Below are 19,499 nucleotides of genomic sequence, written 5' to 3'. Positions count from 1 at the left end.
GGGCACACGAGGGCGCCATGTGGGGAATGGGGTGGAGAGGATGGGTGAAACAGAAGTGGAGGAGGTATTTGTTACTGTGGAGGAAGCCTTCGACACGCACCTCCCCCTCCCCAATACATTTAAAAAAAAAACACGCACGTACTAAAAGATATGGGACGGGACGAGACAGGGAGGGTGGGGCGAAAGAAAAGTTGTTACTTAGAGACCCTAAGTGACAACATCGATCAAAGAGTTTGCAGAGTGAGAAGGGGGCCCGAAAGCCTGTGAAGCCGAGGCGTGTGTAGAAGTCGGGCCAGGGGAGGCCTGGGATGAAGGAATGAGAGACACACAAGTGATGGAGAACGAAAGGGACAGCATGAGAAAGATCCGAGCGTGCTCGCTTGCGTCTTTGTGAGCGGGAGTAAGACAGGGGAGCAGAGGTGGGGAGGACTGCATTAGGTCAAGAGGCATGGAACGTGACAAATGACAGGAAGGAGGCTGAGATTAACAGGGAGGCAGGGTCAGATAGAGAGAAGGTGCTAAAACAAAACAGAGGAGCGGGCCACGGTGACAGGGACACGGGGCGGGTCACATTGGTACTTAGTGGGACACTGTTCGAATGAGACATGGAGTTAATAACCCCGCGGTGAGTGGGGCTTAGTTGTACTGGGAGTGGTGGTGGCGGGGGCGGGGGGTGGTGTGTGTCTCTGTATGTGTACGCTCATGTGTGTGTGTGCGTGCGTGACTCTGTGTGTGCGCTCGTGTGTGTGTGCATGCGTGTGCGAAGCAAAAGCAGGGGGGTGTGGCTGTGTGTGTTGGAGGGTTTCAAGGGAGACAGGAGATGGTGAGCGCGTGGGCGACCTGATCAGATTCCGGCATGCTGCGCTTGCCCATCTCCTGTCTCCTTGAAAGCAGACTCGACGACTATAGGTCTAGCTGCGACATCGCTTCGCGATTCGTCGCAGGTGCGAGACCTAATAGAGATACAGATGTATCTGTGTACATTGCCTCGAAAATCGATTATGCATCTATGAGAATATTTGAACTGTTTTATTACTGATGCAGTGGTTCAGATAAAAAGAGAATGGATGTAAAGAGAAATAGTTTCAAACTGTATATTATATGCCTTTTGCTATGTTAAAGAAATACTATAATTTTTCATTTGGAGCTTTGTTTCAACAGGAACTCAAAAAAAATGCGTTGGACTACAAAGATTTGTGTGTATTTTTTTTAATGCATGTAATGTTTAAAGATGCTTCGCCAAATTCATGACCTCCTATATGTATGCATACATGTACATACAAGTGTGTGTGTGTATACACACGTTTGTTTTCAGGCTTTGGAAAATTTTGTTCTGTTACCAAACCAGTTGATTGTCGCTCATATATTATCCTATCCTTTTCAGTGGTCTCACCGACTGGTTCCAGGCCTCCTAGCCGTAATCGAAATAATGAGATGCCAGGGGATGAAGAACTTGGTTTTGATGCTGCTGTTGCTGCTTTAGGTAAAATGGTTGTTGTAATTTTTTTCCTTCTTTTCTCATTCCTAAACTGCCAATATCTTAGATGTTTTTTCTGTTTTATTTCTGGTTGTTAAATCATACATGTTTGTGTCACTACGTTAATCCTGTACACTGAGCTCATTAATGACGTGTTTAGCATTACTGTTTCTCTTTGCAATAAACAAATTGCTTGAATACTTGTTTAAGATCTTTAAACTCTGGTGAACAAGTATTTAATAAGGATTTTTCACTGTTGTCCAAACAAAGTTCACAAGTAGGGATTCCAAATTACTTGACCTTTTTGTGTGGATGTAGTTCAAGAATATAAATGCCAAAAGTATTTTTCTGTCCAAACTCCTCAAATCACACATTTTAGGAAAAGCAAAACCTTATGGATGCATCATACATTTTTTTCAAAGTTATATATAATTATGCTAATAGTGCATGAGGTGTTCTCTCTTGTACTATTTGCCCTTTCTCTTGTCACCCCTTTTCATGCTTCTCTCTTCAGTTACCATCCAGTAACAGGCTTTGGTACCAGCATAAAGTACACTTCTCTGATATGGATATCTGTACCTCATTTCATCCCCAAGGGCAGCTTCCACTCTTGGCTGTTCAATCAATCAGGGGATTGTAAGCGCACTACTCATTTAATTTAATTTCATAAGGCTTTATTCGGAGCAAAAAACAATGTCCATAAAAGCACACATATAATAAATGGAATACCAATTACAATTATGATACAATTACATTTACATTTAGACAGCCAATATTTAAAAAGAAACATAATATACAAGCGAGGACACAATAAATATTTTAAAACTCATACTTTTCCTAACATTAATTGCTTTAAGTAGGAAAGTAGCAGTAAAAAAACAAACATCAGGATGGTGCAAGTTAAAAAGCAATAACATAGAATCATGTACTGTCCTTGCACCAAACTTGACAAAAATAGGTTTTAAAAAAGCTTTGCGGAAGTTCCCATACAATGAACATAGCAAAAGAAAGTGCATAGTGCTTTGTGCTGAGATATTGTTACACCGGTAGGGACCAACAGGGTGCTTGTTCAGGGAAGGGAAAGCAACCAGATTATGTACAATCCCCATCCTTAATCTTGTTAGAACAAACGGGTGAGAGACTCGGGTCACTTGGGTCAAATATGGTTGATAGCCCACTGTTTCGTTCATACTACTGTAAAACACACAAGTGGATAAATTGCCTTCGTTACAGGTCCGCCTCTCTAATTTACAATTCAAAAAGATGTTCTTCATTTCAGACTTAGATATGTCTGAGGCCCCATGTCTGTCAGTATTTATATTAAGGCCATAGATCTCCTGAAAGCTGTTGATAATATATTTAATCCATGGGATCTTTAGATGGTTATCAACAGTGAGACAATCGTTAATGATGGCTCTGTTTAGGGATGTCTCTTCTTTCAGCCAAATTGAACGCCACAACAGTAGTGGTCTCAGGAGAATCAAATCATTTAAATATTGAATTCCGAGTTCTCTATGGACTAGGTCATTAGAGGCAGATTTGGGTAGACACAAAAGTCTTTTTAAAAAGACATTCTCCTCCACCTGTAGCCTCCCAGCCGGGGCAAAACCCCAAACCCCTGCCCCATAGAGGGCAATGGAGAGACATCTTGACTGAAAGATCTTGAGCATGTCTCTTATCCGTTTGTCCCCTAATTTGGTGGCAAAAGCAAACACCCCATTGGCACTCCTCGCCATCTTAGCCCTAACATTCTTATGCTCACTGGCCCAGCTGCAATTCTTGGAGAATGTAATGCCAAGATAGCAAAAATTGTCAACTTGTTGAACCCTGTGTCAATCTATATAATAAGAGTGGGGCTTACTCTGCCCCGGCACACACTCCATGGTATAGGTTTTAGTTTTATTAATCACTAGTTTTCTACTTTTGGTAAACTTTGAAAACCCATCCATCAAGCGTTGAAGGACTATCTGGGTCCTGGACAATAGCACGGCATCGTCCGCGTAGAGTAACACCGGGACGTTGATATCGTTAACTCTAGGAGCGTCTGCCACTACTGTCTGTAGAACAGTGTCCACTTCATTGATGAAAAGGGTAAAAAGCAAGGGAGCGAGAACACACCCCTGCCTGATACCCTGCCCGATCTTAAATTTGGTGGTACACTCCCCACTAGAACCATATCATTCGCTGGTACGTAGTTTGACATAGAGTCGGGCCAAAAAAAAGAAAATACCCTCAAGGGGCTCCCATTTCGATCAATTTGGCCCAAAGAATTGCATGGTCAACCATGTCAAAGGCACTACTTAAATCTGCAAAGCAGAGATAAATAGAGCCCTTCTTGGCCTGGGTGTATTTCCCGATCAACAGTTCGAAATTTAAACATTGCTCAGTCGTCCCACGCCCTTTTCTAAACCCATACTGGCAATTTGCCAGGATACCGTTGGTTTCTGCCCATTCTTCCAGCCTAACCAAAAGTACCCGGCTCATTATTTTCACAGAAGAATCTAACAGGGAAATGGGACGGTAGTTCTTCACATCCCCCGATCGCCTTTCTTGTATATGGGTATTATGATTGATTCCTCCCAGGTTGGGGGTATTCCATGACAAACTGCTGCATTAAAAACTTTTGCCAACATTGGTCCCCATACCTCAGGGACTATCTTATAAACGTCAATGGGCACCCCATCGGGACCCTGAGCCTTTCCCCCTTTGCTAGCGCCAATACTATCTAAAACCTCAGTGATGGTAATGTCCAAAGGGACAATGGGCCAACAGTCCTTTCGATTACCCAAGGCTTTGTCCGAATCAAATATAGTAGAAAAATATGAAATCCATGTTTCCATATTGACCTTAGATGTTAATTCTGGTACCTTCTCATCTTTAAGAAACGGACAATTAACAGTGGCCCAAAATAATGTACAATTTTTCGTCTCTGCAGCCTGTGTCAATTTATCCCAGGCATCAAGCTGTAACTCCGTCTTCCTTCGCTTTACTATTGTCTTATAATTTAATCTAAGCTGGGACACCTGACTCCTTACTCTAGGTTTGGCTGCCAGATCCTCTTTAAGCTCTTTTAGCGCTATTGTGCATGCGTGGTCGAACCATCCCCTTCGTTCGTCGGGCTTACGCTCAGCTGATTTAGTAAACTTTTTGTCTATAATGGAATTAATTCTAATGAAATGTCGAATGGGATTGACAGTGACGTCAGCATGCTCAAGGATCGCAGTAATTTCTGATAAGCAGCTATTTATAATTGAGTCAGACATCATTTCAGCTTTAGCCCCTTTCCATCTTAGCCTTGTACCGTTAGGTCTATGAGGTTCGATGTTAACAATAAAGCCCAGGTCAGGTACAGGTTTTTCTTTCCAGAGAGTGGCCTCAATAATAACATAATTATGGTCGCTAAGCATGATATCCACGACCTTAGGGGCCAAACTCCAGGGGATAAGGTTAGATGACATACATATAAAATCAATAACAGTATTTGCCCCCCTACCTGAAAAAGTGGGAATACTCTCACCTAAATCGTTCTTCTCATTAGCCAATGTTTCCATATCATGCGTCACTAAAAAATTATTCAGGGATTCCCCATACTTGTTATGAGGAAAATGGAGATCCGCATCCCCATAATGATTGGTGACCCCTCACGTACTTTGGTTGGAGAGGGGACAAACAGCAATATTAAAATCCCCCGCCAAAATAAATTCAAAAACAACATTCGAACCTGCTATAATGTCAACCAGGGCACTCTCTAAAGCATTAACCACCAGGTTCCTGGAGCTGTCGAAAATGTTATTATAAAAATTAATTAAAAGGATATTTCTTCCATCCTTCTGAGAGAGCCATAAAATCTGAGAATGGGCCCCCACTAATACATGTTTTTTAACAATTATGGGAATTTTAACAGATCAAAACCAAAAGCTCTCCCTTAGCTCTACCAGAATTAGATGCCGTAGCGGGTAACTGGTGAGAAACAAAACCGTTGTAACCAGTAAAATTTTTACACCAAGTTTCCTGGAAACAAATGATATCAAAAAGGTCAACAAACTCTGACCACCCCAGGCAATCATCTTTGGACGCTAGACCCGCAACGTTCCAACTGGCAATAAAACAGCTCGGGGACCCAGAGGGTATTTGAATAATTTCATTGGAGATAATAATAGTTGGACTTAAACAATGATTATCCAGTGTATCATTAGTATTGGGGAGGGTTACACTTAACCCATCTGCTACAGGCGAACCCCCACTACACCCATCAGATTCGCCCACAGAGCTGTTTATCATGCGACAATCATAGTGCACACTTACGTTGGCAGGGAGCCCAGTAGTATTTCCTTCGGTCTCTACTCCACAAGGTACCATTTCTACTTCAGGCAGGGAAAGGGCCTGGTCAGGATCCAGTCAATCATTGGAGTCTAAACCACTCAGAGATTGGTAGCGGTTAGATGTTACCACCTCAAAACCTCTAGACACACTAGGGCCACTACCTCTTCCCCTCCCAGAACCATTAGTAGGCTGAACAATTAAATGTCTATAGAAAAACCCCAAGGGTCTGAGTGAAATTCCCTGGTCATTCAGTGGGCGAGAGGTGGCTCTGATCAAAGAAGTGGTGGCAAGATGTGGGTTTTTTAAATTTACAATTACACAGTCACCACTAATATTTTTATGTGAATTCCATATCCAATTAGTTCTTGTAGTGGATAGAATCTGATCAGACAAAGCTAATGGGAATCCGCACTCTCGGTTAAGCCAAGCCACAGTTTTATTCTTCAAAGATTCATGTGTTTCCAGATTACTATGAGGCCCCGTCTCCCTAACTGGTGGGACATTGGTTAAAACTGCCAAATATGGTGCGCAGTCTGGGGTTAAGTCGGGCAGCGAATAACCATATTGCTTAGTCTTCTCTTTGATTAGCCCTGGCTTATCCACTGGGACTATATTGGTAGGAGTATTTAAACACACCGTGGGCACAGGGTTGGGTACAACTACAGTGTCTGGGCATGATCCCCCATTGGGTATCTTTAGTGTCTCCGTTATAGATCCATGGACCCTTTTAACTGCTTCTAGGCTAACCTTTGACCCTGTATGTGAACTCAGAAGGCCTCCCAACCTCTTTACTTCCCCTGAAATAGTGTTAAGTTTGTCCATTAAAGGTTTAATAATTTTATCAAACTTTGCATCTATAATGCTAATCAAGAACTCTAACTGCTCGGGAACTAGTTTAACTTGAGAATTATTATTTGCTGTTACTGGGTCACTAACAGCACTGTTGGATAATGGGTCAGATCTTTTTTTATTGTGGTCCCCCCCCCCCCGTTTTGGTAGCGTTGTTCTACTAAAACTCCTCCCTGATCTTAATACTCTCTGGGCTCTTGGAGCCGGTGAGCGTGGTACTAATAGATCATGAGGGGCCTCAGACGTGACCAAGTTAGGCTCTATTTCTATAGGGGTAGCCGTGGTTGGAAGTACAGGAAACTCCAGGTTACAACTAGCATCCACTAAAGAGGTAGACAAGGCTGTAGGTGACTTGGGTGAACTAGGTAATGGAACAGAAGGGCTCCCCCGAGCCAGTGATAGTCGGCGTTCTTTGTTATTTTTATCTACCACTTTCACAAGGTAATTGTCAAGGGTAGCTAAAGCAGGACGGTTGTTCCCATTATTACCTTTAGACATGATTGGCTCTCTCAAGATACTTACAACAAGCTATATAAAATAAAATTCCGAAAAGCCTAGATAGGGAACAAAACAATATTCCCTAATACTGTTAAAAGAAACGCAATCCTGGAGAGACAAACAGGAAAGCAAGTGTAAAAACAATTACAGTCTCAATGTAAAAATGAATAGGTGGTAGGCTCGATTACCATGTCCCATACGAGCTGCTTCAGGAGTTCCTGTACCAAAGACCGTGGCCCAGCCCTGCCTCGTCCAGCCACGGACTGTCACAGACTGTCCTGCCCCTGTCCCGCCCTTGTCCCGGCGTCGCCCGCGCACGCGTCCCGTGACGCGGGAGGGGCAGCTTTGTTTTATGCGCCTCCGCGCGCGGAAGTTCCCGGAAGCTGTCGGCGTCCCAAGTCCAGCAGGGGTTGCTGGGAGTTGAAGTCCGCTGCCCGTCCCACTCGGCGACCGCGTTGGCTGTTGCGGTGGCGGGGGAGAGCTGCGACGTGCAAGGAACTCCCTCAGGTCGGTGTCACTGCTGCTGTGATTAGCCCCCCGAGATTGTTGTTAGCCCCGCTCCACTGGAGGGGCAGCTTTGTTTTATGCGCCTCCGTGCGCGGAAGTTCCTGGAAGCTGTCGGCGTCCCAAGTCCAGCAGGGGTTGCTGGGGGTTGAAGTCCGCTGCCTGCCCCACTCGGCGTCCGCGTTGGCTGTTGCGGTGGCGGGGGAGAGCTGCGATGTGCAAGGAACTCCCTCAGGTCGGTGTCACTGCTGCTGTGATTAGCCCCCCGAGATTGTTGTTAGCCCCTTCAGCTATCCTCAGATTACATCATACATACATACCAACCCACGAAAAAGCAGAGCTACCCCATGGGTGGTATCGCTCTCCTGTAAGTAGGCAGGCCCGGCCCGGCCCTTACAGAGCTCTCCTTAGCTTCTAAAAACCAATATATCCCTCCGGTTACAAATCCGGAAAGCTCTGAACTACCTCTCAGTACCAGGACACAAACTGCAAGTGTTTTTGTTGGCCCCCTGTTAAAGCAATCAGTAGTGCCTGAGAGAGCACAACTATCCCTCTGTTACCACTGCACTCACTAGCCCATGTTCACAGAGCAGACATTAAAGACGACGATGGAACATGGAAGTCCCTTCACTCAAGGGCACGAAGATTCTCTCTTATGTCGGAGAGCAGTGCCGTATCTCTGGTTGATGGAAGCAGGCACACCTACCCAACCACTACTCACCTGTGAGGGTCTCAAGGCGCTGGGGGGGGGGGGGGGGTCCGCATATCTGTTTAGCCGAAGAGCTAGGTCTTGAGGGTCTTTCTGAAGGTCTTCACGGAGGGGGCGCATCTGATGTCTGCCGGTAGCTCGTTCCAGGTCTTGGCTGCAATGTGAGAGAAGGATCTTCCGCCTGCTCTGGCTCTGTGGGTGCGCAGGGTTTCATCCAGTTTGGGTTGGAAGATCAGAGGTATCTTTTGGGCCTGTGGAAGTTGATTCTGTTGTTTGGGTATTTGGGTCCATTGTTGTGTAGGCATTTGTAGGCTTGAGTGAGGATTTTGAAAAGTGCCTCTTTTCTCCACAGGGAGCCAGTGGAGACTTCAAAGGTGTTGGCTGATGTGTTCTTATCGGGGGATGGCGAGGACGAGTCTGGCGGCGGTGTTCGGTATTGTCTGGAGTTTGCGGGGGAGGGACTTGTTGATGCCGGCGTAGAGTGCGTTTCCATAGTCCAGTCTACTGCTGATGAGTGTGTGGGTGACTGTCTTCCTTGACCCAGGGGGGATCCACTTGAAGGTCTTGTGGAGGATGCAGAGAGTGTTGAAGCAGCTGGAGGTGATGGCATTGACCTGTCGGTTCATGGTGAGTGATGAGTCGAGTATGATGCCGAGGTTCTTGGCATGGTCTGAGGGGGTAGGTGGGCTTCCGAGGTTGGTCGGCCAACAGGTGCTGTCCCTTGCAGAAGGGGTGGTACTGAGGACGAGGAATTCTGTCTTCTCGGCGTGGAGCTTCAGGCAGCTGTTGGTCATCCAGACTGTGACGTCTTGCATTCCTTTCTGGAAGTCGAGTTTGGCAGTGGCGGGGTCTTTGGTGAGGAAGAGGATGAGCTGTGTGTCGTCGGCGTAGGATACGATGGTGAGGCCGTGTTGTCGGACAATGGCTACGAGGGGGGCCATGTAGATGTTGAAGAGGGTGAGGCTCAGTGGGACTCCGCAGGTGATTTTCGTGGGGGTCGGAGAGGAAGGGTGGGAGTCTGATCCTTTGGGTTCTTAAGGTGAGGAATGATCTGATCCAGTCCAGGGCTGTTCCTTGTATGCCTGCGTCGTGTAGTCTGGCGACAATTGTGTGCGGTGGGAGACGGTGTTGAGGGCTGTGGAGTGGCCTTGGTTCAGGAGGGTGCGGTTGTCGTCCGTGGCAGCGAGTAGGGCGGTCTCTGTGCTGTGGTTGCGTCGAAATCCAGATTGGGACGGGTCGAGGACGGCGTTCTCTTTAATGAATTGTCAGTTTCCTGATGACTGTTTTCTCTGCAACTTTGGCTGGGAAGGGGAGGGGTAAGATGGGCCGATAGATCTTGAGGTCGGTGGGGTCAGCTGTGGCTTCTTGAGCAGGGGTCTGACTCCTGCTCGCTTCAAGTTATCTTGTAAGGTGCCTGGTTTGAAGGTAGTGTTGATGGTGTGTTGTAGTTCAGGTGCGGTGGCGGCCGCGGCTCTGCGGTAGATGTGAGGGGGGCAGGGGTCGGTGGGGGCCCCCTGAGTGGATGCTTTTCATGGTCAAGGCGTTGTCTTCGGCTGTGATCGATGTCCAGTTGGAGATGGTGGGCTGGCTGGTGTTTCTAGGGGGCGCGGGGCCGTCTGTGGCGCCTGGTGGATGGTCGATGAAGTTGTCGTAGAGGTTTTTGATCTTGAGGTGGAAATAGGTTCCATGCTTGTCGCAGAGGTCTTGGGATGGGGTGATGTCTGTGGCTTTGCTGCGTGGGTTGGTGAATTCTTGAATGACACTGAAAAGATCCTTAGAGTTAGCCAGGATTTTGTTGTGGATAAAGTTCCTCTTGGTGGCTCTGATCTGGTTGTGGTAGTCCATCATGGTATCCTTGTAGGTGTTAGGTTGTCTTGTAAAGCGCATGGCTACCCCAGCAATGGGGCGTCCCAGCGCTGTAGACCACTGGGGAACCCGTCCTGGCTTTCCCTGTGAGATGATCCCTGCTGGGTATCTCCAAGGTGAAACCAGGCATCCCCAGTGTATGTGGGGGGCCGTTGTGGAGATGAGGCAAGCTAATGCCCAGAGTTGCCGAGTGTGATCTCTGGTTAGAGTAGGCACCGAAGCGAGAATTATCGAGTCCGCTGACCCTGGTCCACGACCCTGCCACGTCGGGAATTGAACCCTGGTCCCAGTCCGTCTTCTGCTTCCGGGTCTGCCGCCTCTAACCAGTGAGCCACACCACTCCACTGGTGGTGTGGTTTTCGGTTGTCTTGGTGTTTCTCCAGGTCTTCTCCAGGCGTCTGCAGGTGCGTCTGGCTTCTTGTAGAGCGGTGGTGAACCAGGCGGCTTTCCTGGGGCGTTGTCTGTCGGGGTTGCGTAGTGGGGAGAGCTTGTCTGCGCAGTTGGAGATCCAGGTGTGGAGTTCTCTGGCTGCGTCGTTTGCCCAGGTATGGTTGTCTCGGGTGAGGGTGGAGTTAAGTTGCTCGTTGGTACCCTTGCTCCAGTTCCTTCGTGGTGGGCGTGGGGCTGGTTTGGGTGACTTGGCTTTGTTGATGGCGAAGTGTATGCAGTGGTGGTCGGTCCATGGCAGCTGTGATGTGTGGCTGAATTGGACGCTGTTTTCTGCCGCGAAGATGGAGTCGAGGTTGTGCCCTGCTCTATGGATCGGTGTGTTGACGGGTGAAGGGTTCACACGCCGCCAACATTATCAGTGGTAACTGAACCCACATCTATGCCCATTCTTCTTGTGATTACATCTACTGACCATGTACTACCTATCTTTAACCTCACTGATTACCAACTTTCGACATATGAGCAATCCTTATTGAATAAAGGCTTCTCATTTGTACCAACTGTTCGACCAAATTTCCTTGATGTTCAAACTGAACTTCTTAGGTTCTTCAGAAAAATAACATTGCACAGCTATTTTCTTCTTAACCCTTTGCCAGTCATGAATACCAACACCCCATTTAGACTACCTTCCACTTTCTCACCTACCACCGGTATGGTCCCGAATGAAATTATCACCTTCGAGAAATTGGTCCTCAATGATGTGACGACTTTAGAAGGTCAAAGAACCTTCATTCCTTACAAATCTCTCTTGACGAGAAAAACACCCTTGCCACACTTAAATCTAACCGTGCCCTAGTCATTACTCAGACAACTTAACAACACTGATCATTATTGCATACTCCCCTGCAACCCCATCAAGGAAATACAGAAACTAATCGTCCAGGTTACCAATGAAGCCTTAGAGGCTGGATTCCTAAGCAAAAAGGAACACTTGTTTCTGAACACCAAATCACCAAGAATACCGGTGATATACACCCTGCCCAAATTCCCCAAAAACTTGGAAACACCCCCAGGCCACCCCATTGTGTAAGGGTGCGGTTCCATTTTGGAACCACTGGGCCAGTAAATTGTCCATTTCATTAAAGATTTTGTGCCTACTACTGAATGCTATATACCGGATAGCACGGCCATGATTAATCTCATTGAAGAATATCCATTTGACCCCACATCCAGCACATTATGCACGCTGGATGTGGAGTCACTTTACACCAACATTCCCCAAACTGACTCAATGCTCGTCATTGAATGGGTTTTGAACAAACGTCTACGCCCACATGCTGTACCAACATTGTTCATATTACAGCTTCTGGAGTTCTGTCTGACCAAGAACTTCTTCCTCTTTAATGACCAGTATTATGGCCATGTCAGGGGTACATCAATAGACGCAGTTTTTGCACCCAACTTAGTGATCCTGTATATGGATGATCTAGAAACAAGACGCATCCTGAATACTACAAATCCCTTCCACAGTGGCATCACACTGTGGAAGCGGTATATAGACGATATATTCATGATTTGGAATGATTCTCATGAAGCATTGATGCAATTGCTTCATTGGTTGAATAATAAATGCGGTGGACTCAAGTTCACCCTGTCTGAGAGCAAGCAAACTATCCCTTTCCTTTATCTGGAAATTCAACACCAAGGAGGACAACTGATAACAAGCCTGTACAGAAAACCTTCTGAGCGCAGCACATTATTCATATATATTCATATATTATTCATAAATATTCATATATATTCATGATATATTCATGATTATGGCCAAGTCAGGGGTACATCAATGGACGCAGATTTTGCGCCCAGCTTAGCGATCCTGTATATGGATGATCTAGAAACAAGACGCATCCTGAACTCTACAAATCCCTTCCACAGTGGCATCACACTGTTGAAGCGGTATATAGACGATATATTCATGATTTGGAATTATTCTCATGAAGCATTGATGCAATTGCTTCATTGGTTGAATAATAACTGTAGTGGACTCAAGTTCACCTTGTCTGAGGGCTAGGAAACTATCCTTTTCCTTGATCTGGAAATTCAACACCAAGAAGGACAACTGATAACAAGCCTGTATAGAAAAACTATTGAGCGCATCACACTGCTTAGCGACTCATTGCCCTATTCACAGTTCCTTCGTATAAGAAGGAACTGTTGTCAAAAAGATTACTTTCGTCAGGCAAAAACGTTAAGTGACAAGCTATGTAACCAAGGCTACCCACACAAAGTGGTTCGTCGCTCACTCAAAAGGGCCTGGTATTGCCCCAGGGATGTTCTGCTGGAACCCAAAATTAAGAAATCACAGGACCGGCTGGTCTGTGTCACCACCTTCTCCTATGTCCCACGTTATACGAAAAAGTGTAATGAAACATTGGAATGTTATAAATGCAGGTGTACTAAATTTAGAGCGCCCCATTTTTGCTTTCAAAAAAGCTAAGAATATTAAAGATCATCTGGTACAAGCTGCACTTCCTTCCAATGAACAAAAGGGCACTTTGAATGACCTTTGGGGCCTCCCACGTCTTTCTGGCCATGCCAAATGTGGTGAATGCAGTGTGTGCGAAACTACTATTGAAGACAAAGAGTTTGTATATGACCAAATAAAGTTTGAAAGGAGGCATTTCACAAACTGTAATACCGCCAATGTTATTTATGCAATTTGTGGTCCGTGCATGAAAATATATGTTAGCCAAACCTCACAGAAAGCCAGACTGTGAATCTGCCAACACCGAAGCAGAATCTGGTGCAAAACTCTGAATGCATCATTGGTGGACCATTTTATGGCATCTGGACACACTGAGACTGATTTCAAATGGACAATCATTACTGCAATCCGACCACCCCCAAGAGGGGCGGACATCAACCAACTGCTCTATAAAGAGGAACTTAAATGGATACTAAAAACAAACAGTATCCGTAATGGTTTGAATCGCCTTGAGGACTGGACCTCCCTTCTATGAAATTGAAATTTGCTACGTAATAACACTACTTTTGCCCTCTGTACAATCATGTAAATGACTCATGTAAATATTTCTGGTTTTAAATCCACTGTCTTTTCCATGCTTTTTAATCTTTGTTCCCATTTGACACTTTTTAAATCTCACAGTATGAATGTTTCCATACACTCACCTGTATGTCTACACTAGACCAAGATGGCCCCCATGGAATCCCTATTTACTCACTACCCCCGATCATGTGACCACTGATCACATGATCGCTTCACTCACTAATGTAGCACTGCAGCGCCGGCATTGCTCACATCAAGCACTGGTTCCCCAGACGAGACTGCACTCTGAGGACCTGACCCGAGGACAACTCGGTAAGTGTGCACATCAGGCGCACGCACACAACCCAACTTCCTCCCCCCCGTTCCCGGTTACGCAATTCTTGGCATGCAGGCTTTATGGCTTAACTCCCCGTTTTCTTTTCAGGCCCTCCGTTATGGGTAGATGATCAAAATCGCCACTTGAATTGCCCATTTGGACTCAATTCCTTATCCCCCTTGTCCCGCCGCGTGGTACATTTCGAGCGTCTACGCTAGACCAGTTGCCGCGGCACCAAGGAGCAAATCTTAAGTCCCCCTGTAAGGTTTGCCACCACTTACCCTCATTTCCTAAATGCCTGCATTAATTATGGCTGTACTCACCCGTCATTCTTTGCCTACAGGACACCAATTTAGGCCGACTCCTCTCGGACTCATAGCTACGTTCGCCGCATCCTTCTCGAGTCTAATCTTGGTAAAACACCTCACCCAGTATTATATATTGTAGCCACACAGTTATGCAACCCCCACGGCTGAAATTTAGCAGACACCACCTTGTTAAGCGCACATTTTGATTGCCACGTGTCTTTTAACCCCTTCGCAGCGGGGCTTATTCACCTGCTGTGCGGGGGGAGGGGGCCACGTGCGCCGCCTCCGTGCTTGTGATGAGCTCGGCTCGTCAAGCTGGCGCTGTGCTCATGATAAGCGGAGCTCGTCATGACCACGCCTGTTTTCGAACGTTCAGCACAGTGGGGAAATTATCCCAGTGTGCGAGCGTTGCGGCGGTTATGATGAGCTCAGCTTGTCATGAGCACAGCGCAACGGTGCCTCATGACGAGCTGAGCTCGTCATGAGTACAGAAAGTGTTAAAAGTAAAATCCCTCAGCCTCCTTCCTTTCTCTATCTAGTTAGTATACTGTGCATGGTCTTGATTCATCCGGCGTATTAGCTCAAGTCACTTATAACATGAATGGTCTGTTGTTGCCAACACCATTAACTCTTGTTTATATCCCCTTCCCCTATTTTCCTCCCATTTTTTCCTTTCTTTTGTATATATGATCAATTGTTTAAATGTATTAAGACATGAATTTAATGTCTAGAATTGCTCATGCACAGGCATATGAATCCCTAATGTCCTGAAGATGATCCCATGATTTCCCCTTAGGGATCGGAACATTATCTACACTTTTATACTATATGCATCTAATTGTTGTGAATTATATTGTGCAATGGTAATTCCACACAATTGAAGTCTGTTAATTCTATGATTTGCGGACACGTTCCCCTTGCTTCAAACCCCCCCCCATTTTATGTTGTCTGTCTATGGTTGTGAGTTGGACGCAGGTTGTGTCCCACTTGTATTCATACTTGATTCTCCCTTTATGCCCTTATTCATATATTAAAAATCTGTCCGGCTGGACAAAGAACATATAATCTATTTAGTATATGTTTCTTATTTTTCTAAAATTGTAACTGTCTAGGGACCACTATCTTTAGAAACTGCTTACACACCCAAGGGCCCTTGCGTATTGCTTTGGGTTCCCTTGTTGCTAAAAATAGTCAGTGCAGATGACGTCACAGCTGTAATCGGAAGCAGGCTTCACTGGGATGGTTGAAGTCACTACAGTCAGCAGCAAAGGACATCAATATCGTGCTATAAGTGAGTTTATAAATGTAGGTCGAGTATGTAGGAGAGTAGGGTCTGCTTCCTATTGTTACCCCACTTTTTGCTGTGTTTCACTGTTTTTTCAACTTTAGTATGGCTGTAGCCCTGCTAATCAGGCCCACAGCCTGGCTGTTCTCTCTCTAAATTGATACCATGTGCTTTAGGTACATACCAGATTGGTTACTGGGTCACCCTTGTGAGCCCCTGTATATGGTACACCACAGGTTTGCAATTGCAGCCTGGGTAAGGTGGTGTAATCACCCCTTACTTAGATATAATATATATATATATTCACTAAAAAATTTTGCTGAATATTTTACTCATACAAAACCATTGAAATTCCCACGTTATAGTTAGTTGGACTCACTATAACTCGCGCGCCCGCAATCCACTGCTGATGATGTCACATATTACATCATTCATGACATGGTCAGTGACATCACTGATGACATCACTGGTGACATCTCAAATTACATCACTGATGACATCATCCAGTGACTGTGTGTTTTTGTAAAGTTTAAATATATTTCACATATTGAAGAATGAGTGACTGACTATGAGTGAGTGATTAAATGTGTCTTACTGAATGCATGGGTTAGTGACTAAACTGTCTGAATGTGTGCATCAGTGTGTCTGTTGTTGTGTAAGCTGCTGCATGTGTTGATCAGTAGCTATATGAGTGGCTATATGAGTTATTGATTGGTTTCCCAAGTATTTGAATGTGAGGCTGCGTGTGTGTGTGGGTGGCTAGGAGGTGTGTGACTCTGCATACATGTGTGAGCAGTTGATTCACTTGGTGTATGAGTTCAAGAGTGCATGTGAAAGCAACTGTATAAGCGGTTGACTGTGTGCATGGGTGTGTTGGTGAATGAATGGATATCTTAGTGGTATATATCCAAGTAAGTATATTTGTAAAACACAGTGCATGTAGGAGTTGGCATATATCAATGACTATACATGAGATCCTGTGATTGCGTAAGTGACTGTATGGATCAATGTGTACTTGTATCAGTGATTGTAAAAGAGAGTAAGTATGTGTTAGTATATGTATGAATAAGTAAGGTTATGTGTGTATAACTGTATACATGAGGAAATGGGAGTGTGATTGATTCTTTGCATGACTGACTAGGTTTGTGAGTAACTCTATGGATGAGTGGCACTGTGTGAGTGTCTGTATAGGTGTATTAGTGCATATGATAGTGTTGTATTGATGAGTGACTGTATGTATGAGTGATTGTATGGGTGAATGAGTGGATGTGTGTGTAGACTTAGGAATCAGTGAGTGTGTATGTAGTAACTGGTATTGGTGCATCAATGGTTTCAGGAATGGTAGTCTGTATTCAACACTGGATTCATCAAAGGTTAGATTAGAGTGTGATGAGGTGCATTATATTATCACAAGGATGATGTCTTCAGTGATGTCATTTGAGATGTCATCAGTGATGTCACTGACCATGTCATGAATGATGTAATATGTGACATCATCAGCAGTGGATTGCGGGCGCGCGAGTTATAGTGAGTCCAACTAACTATAACGTGGGAATTTCAATCGTTTTGTATGAGTAAAATATTCAGCTAACTATAACTGGTGTGAAACCTATGTTTTTTTCAGTGAATTTCAAAGGTTTTTTAAATGCTAATTCCTAACTATAACGATTGTGAAACCTATGTTTTTTTTAGTGAATTTCAAAGGTTTTTTAAAAGCTAATTCCTTTCTATATCAAGTTTTAACCTATGATTTTTTTTTTGCTGTTTTGTATAAGTATTAATTTTTAATAATAAAAAAAAATTCAAATGTTTTTTTTGTAATCATTTTTTCCTAGGGCGCTCGGGGTGCGCGCACCCGTGAGCTTACCCGTATCATTTTTTCCTGGGGCACTCAGGGTGCGCGCACAGGTAAGCTCTTCCGAGAGCGCAGCAAGAGCGCTAATTCTGCGTTCGTAAAAAAAAATATGTATAAAAACTAAATAATAATGCAAGACATTCAGTGCCATACTTAAAAAAGCATTATTTTAGATTTACGAAATGAAAATGATTTTGCATTTCCGTAAAGCTAGCACAACGTCACTCAGGCGCGCCGCGTAAGCGCCCCCGGAAGCGCTACGTTCGTGCCGCGTATGCGCCCCCGGAAGGGCCTACGTTCGCGCCGCGTAAGCGCCCCAGGAAGCGCTTCGGTGCGCGCAGCGTAAGCGCGTCAATTCATGTGACCTTAAAATAACACTTTTCATTGGTTGCTAACAGTTTTTTTTTACAAAGAATGAAATCCCCACCCATTTCCTTCACTTCTTCTTTCACTTTTGTGACTGCAAGACCTGCCTTTTTGCTCTCGGTTCTTTGTTGGATATCTTGGATTATCATGGCTGCCAGACCATCCAGCAGTGAAGATGACACCAATGAATTCCTTGATGAAGAGGTTCCTCAGCCGAAAGTTAAAGAACAATTTATTTGGAAGTTTTTTTCAATTCCATATGACAAGAAGAAGGTAAATGCTCCAAAAGTGGAGTGCAGGATCTGTCACACAGTCCTGTCACGGGGTGACCCCACTAAAAAATATTCTTTTGGGAACTCCACAATGATTCGCCATGTGGAGAGGAGGCACCCCCAGAATTTTGCCCTGTAAAGTGTCAGGGCTCTGGCACGAGAGGTTCCCAGTGATGGGGCCTCTACATCAACCGGAGGACCAACAACATCGGTGAGGGGACGATCGCAAGAGCTGGTTCCGAATATTCAGCCTGCTTTTTACAAAGGCGTCCTTAAATGCAGAGACTGTGATCAGCTACTTTGCTATGGGGAACAAAGTGTTCTGCTCATGGTTCGAGCATTGGAGAACCATCACTGCCGTTCCCAGCCCTAAATTATTATTTTTTTGCTCCTGTTGGGCAGTTTCCATTCCCTGTTTTTGTTTTTGTTCTAAAAAAAGAAAAAAGAAGAAAAAAAAGGTATTTTCAGAACTACCTCCAATTCTCATCAAAGAGCTATGTTCTTAAAAAAATGAAAAAGAGTACGTGAAGTGGAGTGCATTGATAAAGAAGAGGAAAATGAGTAAGAAAGAACAGAAAGGTATGAGAGGAGAAAGGAAGTGAAGATGGGGGACTGAAAGAAGGTTAGTGTGGGGAAGGAAAGTAAGGAGAAGGAGAGTGAACATGGGGAATGTGGATATTCAAAGAAAATGTAGAAAAGGAACGGGGGTGTGCAAGGGTAAGAAAAGATGCATTGCTGGAGTTGTATCATTTTTATGACCCACTCTAGCAATGCATTACTTTTTCGCTTACAGATACGTCTGAAATACTGACGTATCTGTAAGTACTTGCAACATAATGCGTCATAAATTAAATATGACGCATGAGTAGAAGACTGAAGGCCTCATTTATGAGGCCATGCGTCACTTTTACGTCACCGGTGCGTCACTTTTTGTGACGCACCAGTGCTGTAAAAAATACACCTTATTCAGTCATATTTACAAAGTGAGGCATCTAGGTAGATGCGTCACTTTGTAAACCCCTGCGCCACATTATACCTACGTCAGGTGTAATGTATGCAAAAGGGACGTATTGACGCAAGAAAGGGTCGTAGAGGTGACGCAGTGAAATCTATGAGATTTCAGTGCATCACTTTTAGAACGCCGTTGTGTCAAAATCTTGAGCCTGCCTCACAGCAGGCGTAAGACTGATGCAGGCCCTTTCACATAGGACTTGCCCCATGTGAAAGGATGCATTGCTGGAGTTGCATCATTTTTGTGACACACTACAGCAATGCATCACTTTTGCGCTTACAAATACGTCTGAAATACTGACGTATCTGTAAGTACTTGCGACATAATGCGTTATATATTAAATATGACGCATGAGTAGAAGACTGAAGGCCACATTTATGAGGCCATGCGTCACTTTTACAC

General features: G+C 44.9%; 1 protein-coding gene across 3 annotated transcripts in view; it reads left to right on the top strand.

The window, feature by feature from the left end:
• ZSWIM8 (zinc finger SWIM-type containing 8) overlaps positions 1 to 19,499 on the top strand; it is a 2,353,271-nt gene that overhangs the window by 1,229,519 nt on the left and 1,104,253 nt on the right. For all 3 annotated transcript variants that reach the window (XM_078643224.1, XM_078643226.1, XM_078643225.1), the window contains one exon: positions 1,385 to 1,483. In XM_078643224.1, coding sequence (XP_078499350.1) covers positions 1,385 to 1,483 — 99 coding nt within the window. The remainder of the gene's footprint in view (positions 1 to 1,384; positions 1,484 to 19,499) is intronic.

The sequence above is a fragment of the Lissotriton helveticus genome, chromosome 5_1 (assembly GCF_964261635.1).
Source record: "Lissotriton helveticus chromosome 5_1, aLisHel1.1, whole genome shotgun sequence".
In the NCBI taxonomy this organism is placed as follows: Eukaryota; Metazoa; Chordata; class Amphibia; order Caudata; family Salamandridae; genus Lissotriton; species Lissotriton helveticus.
This window is presented reverse-complemented; position numbering and strand designations above follow the sequence as displayed.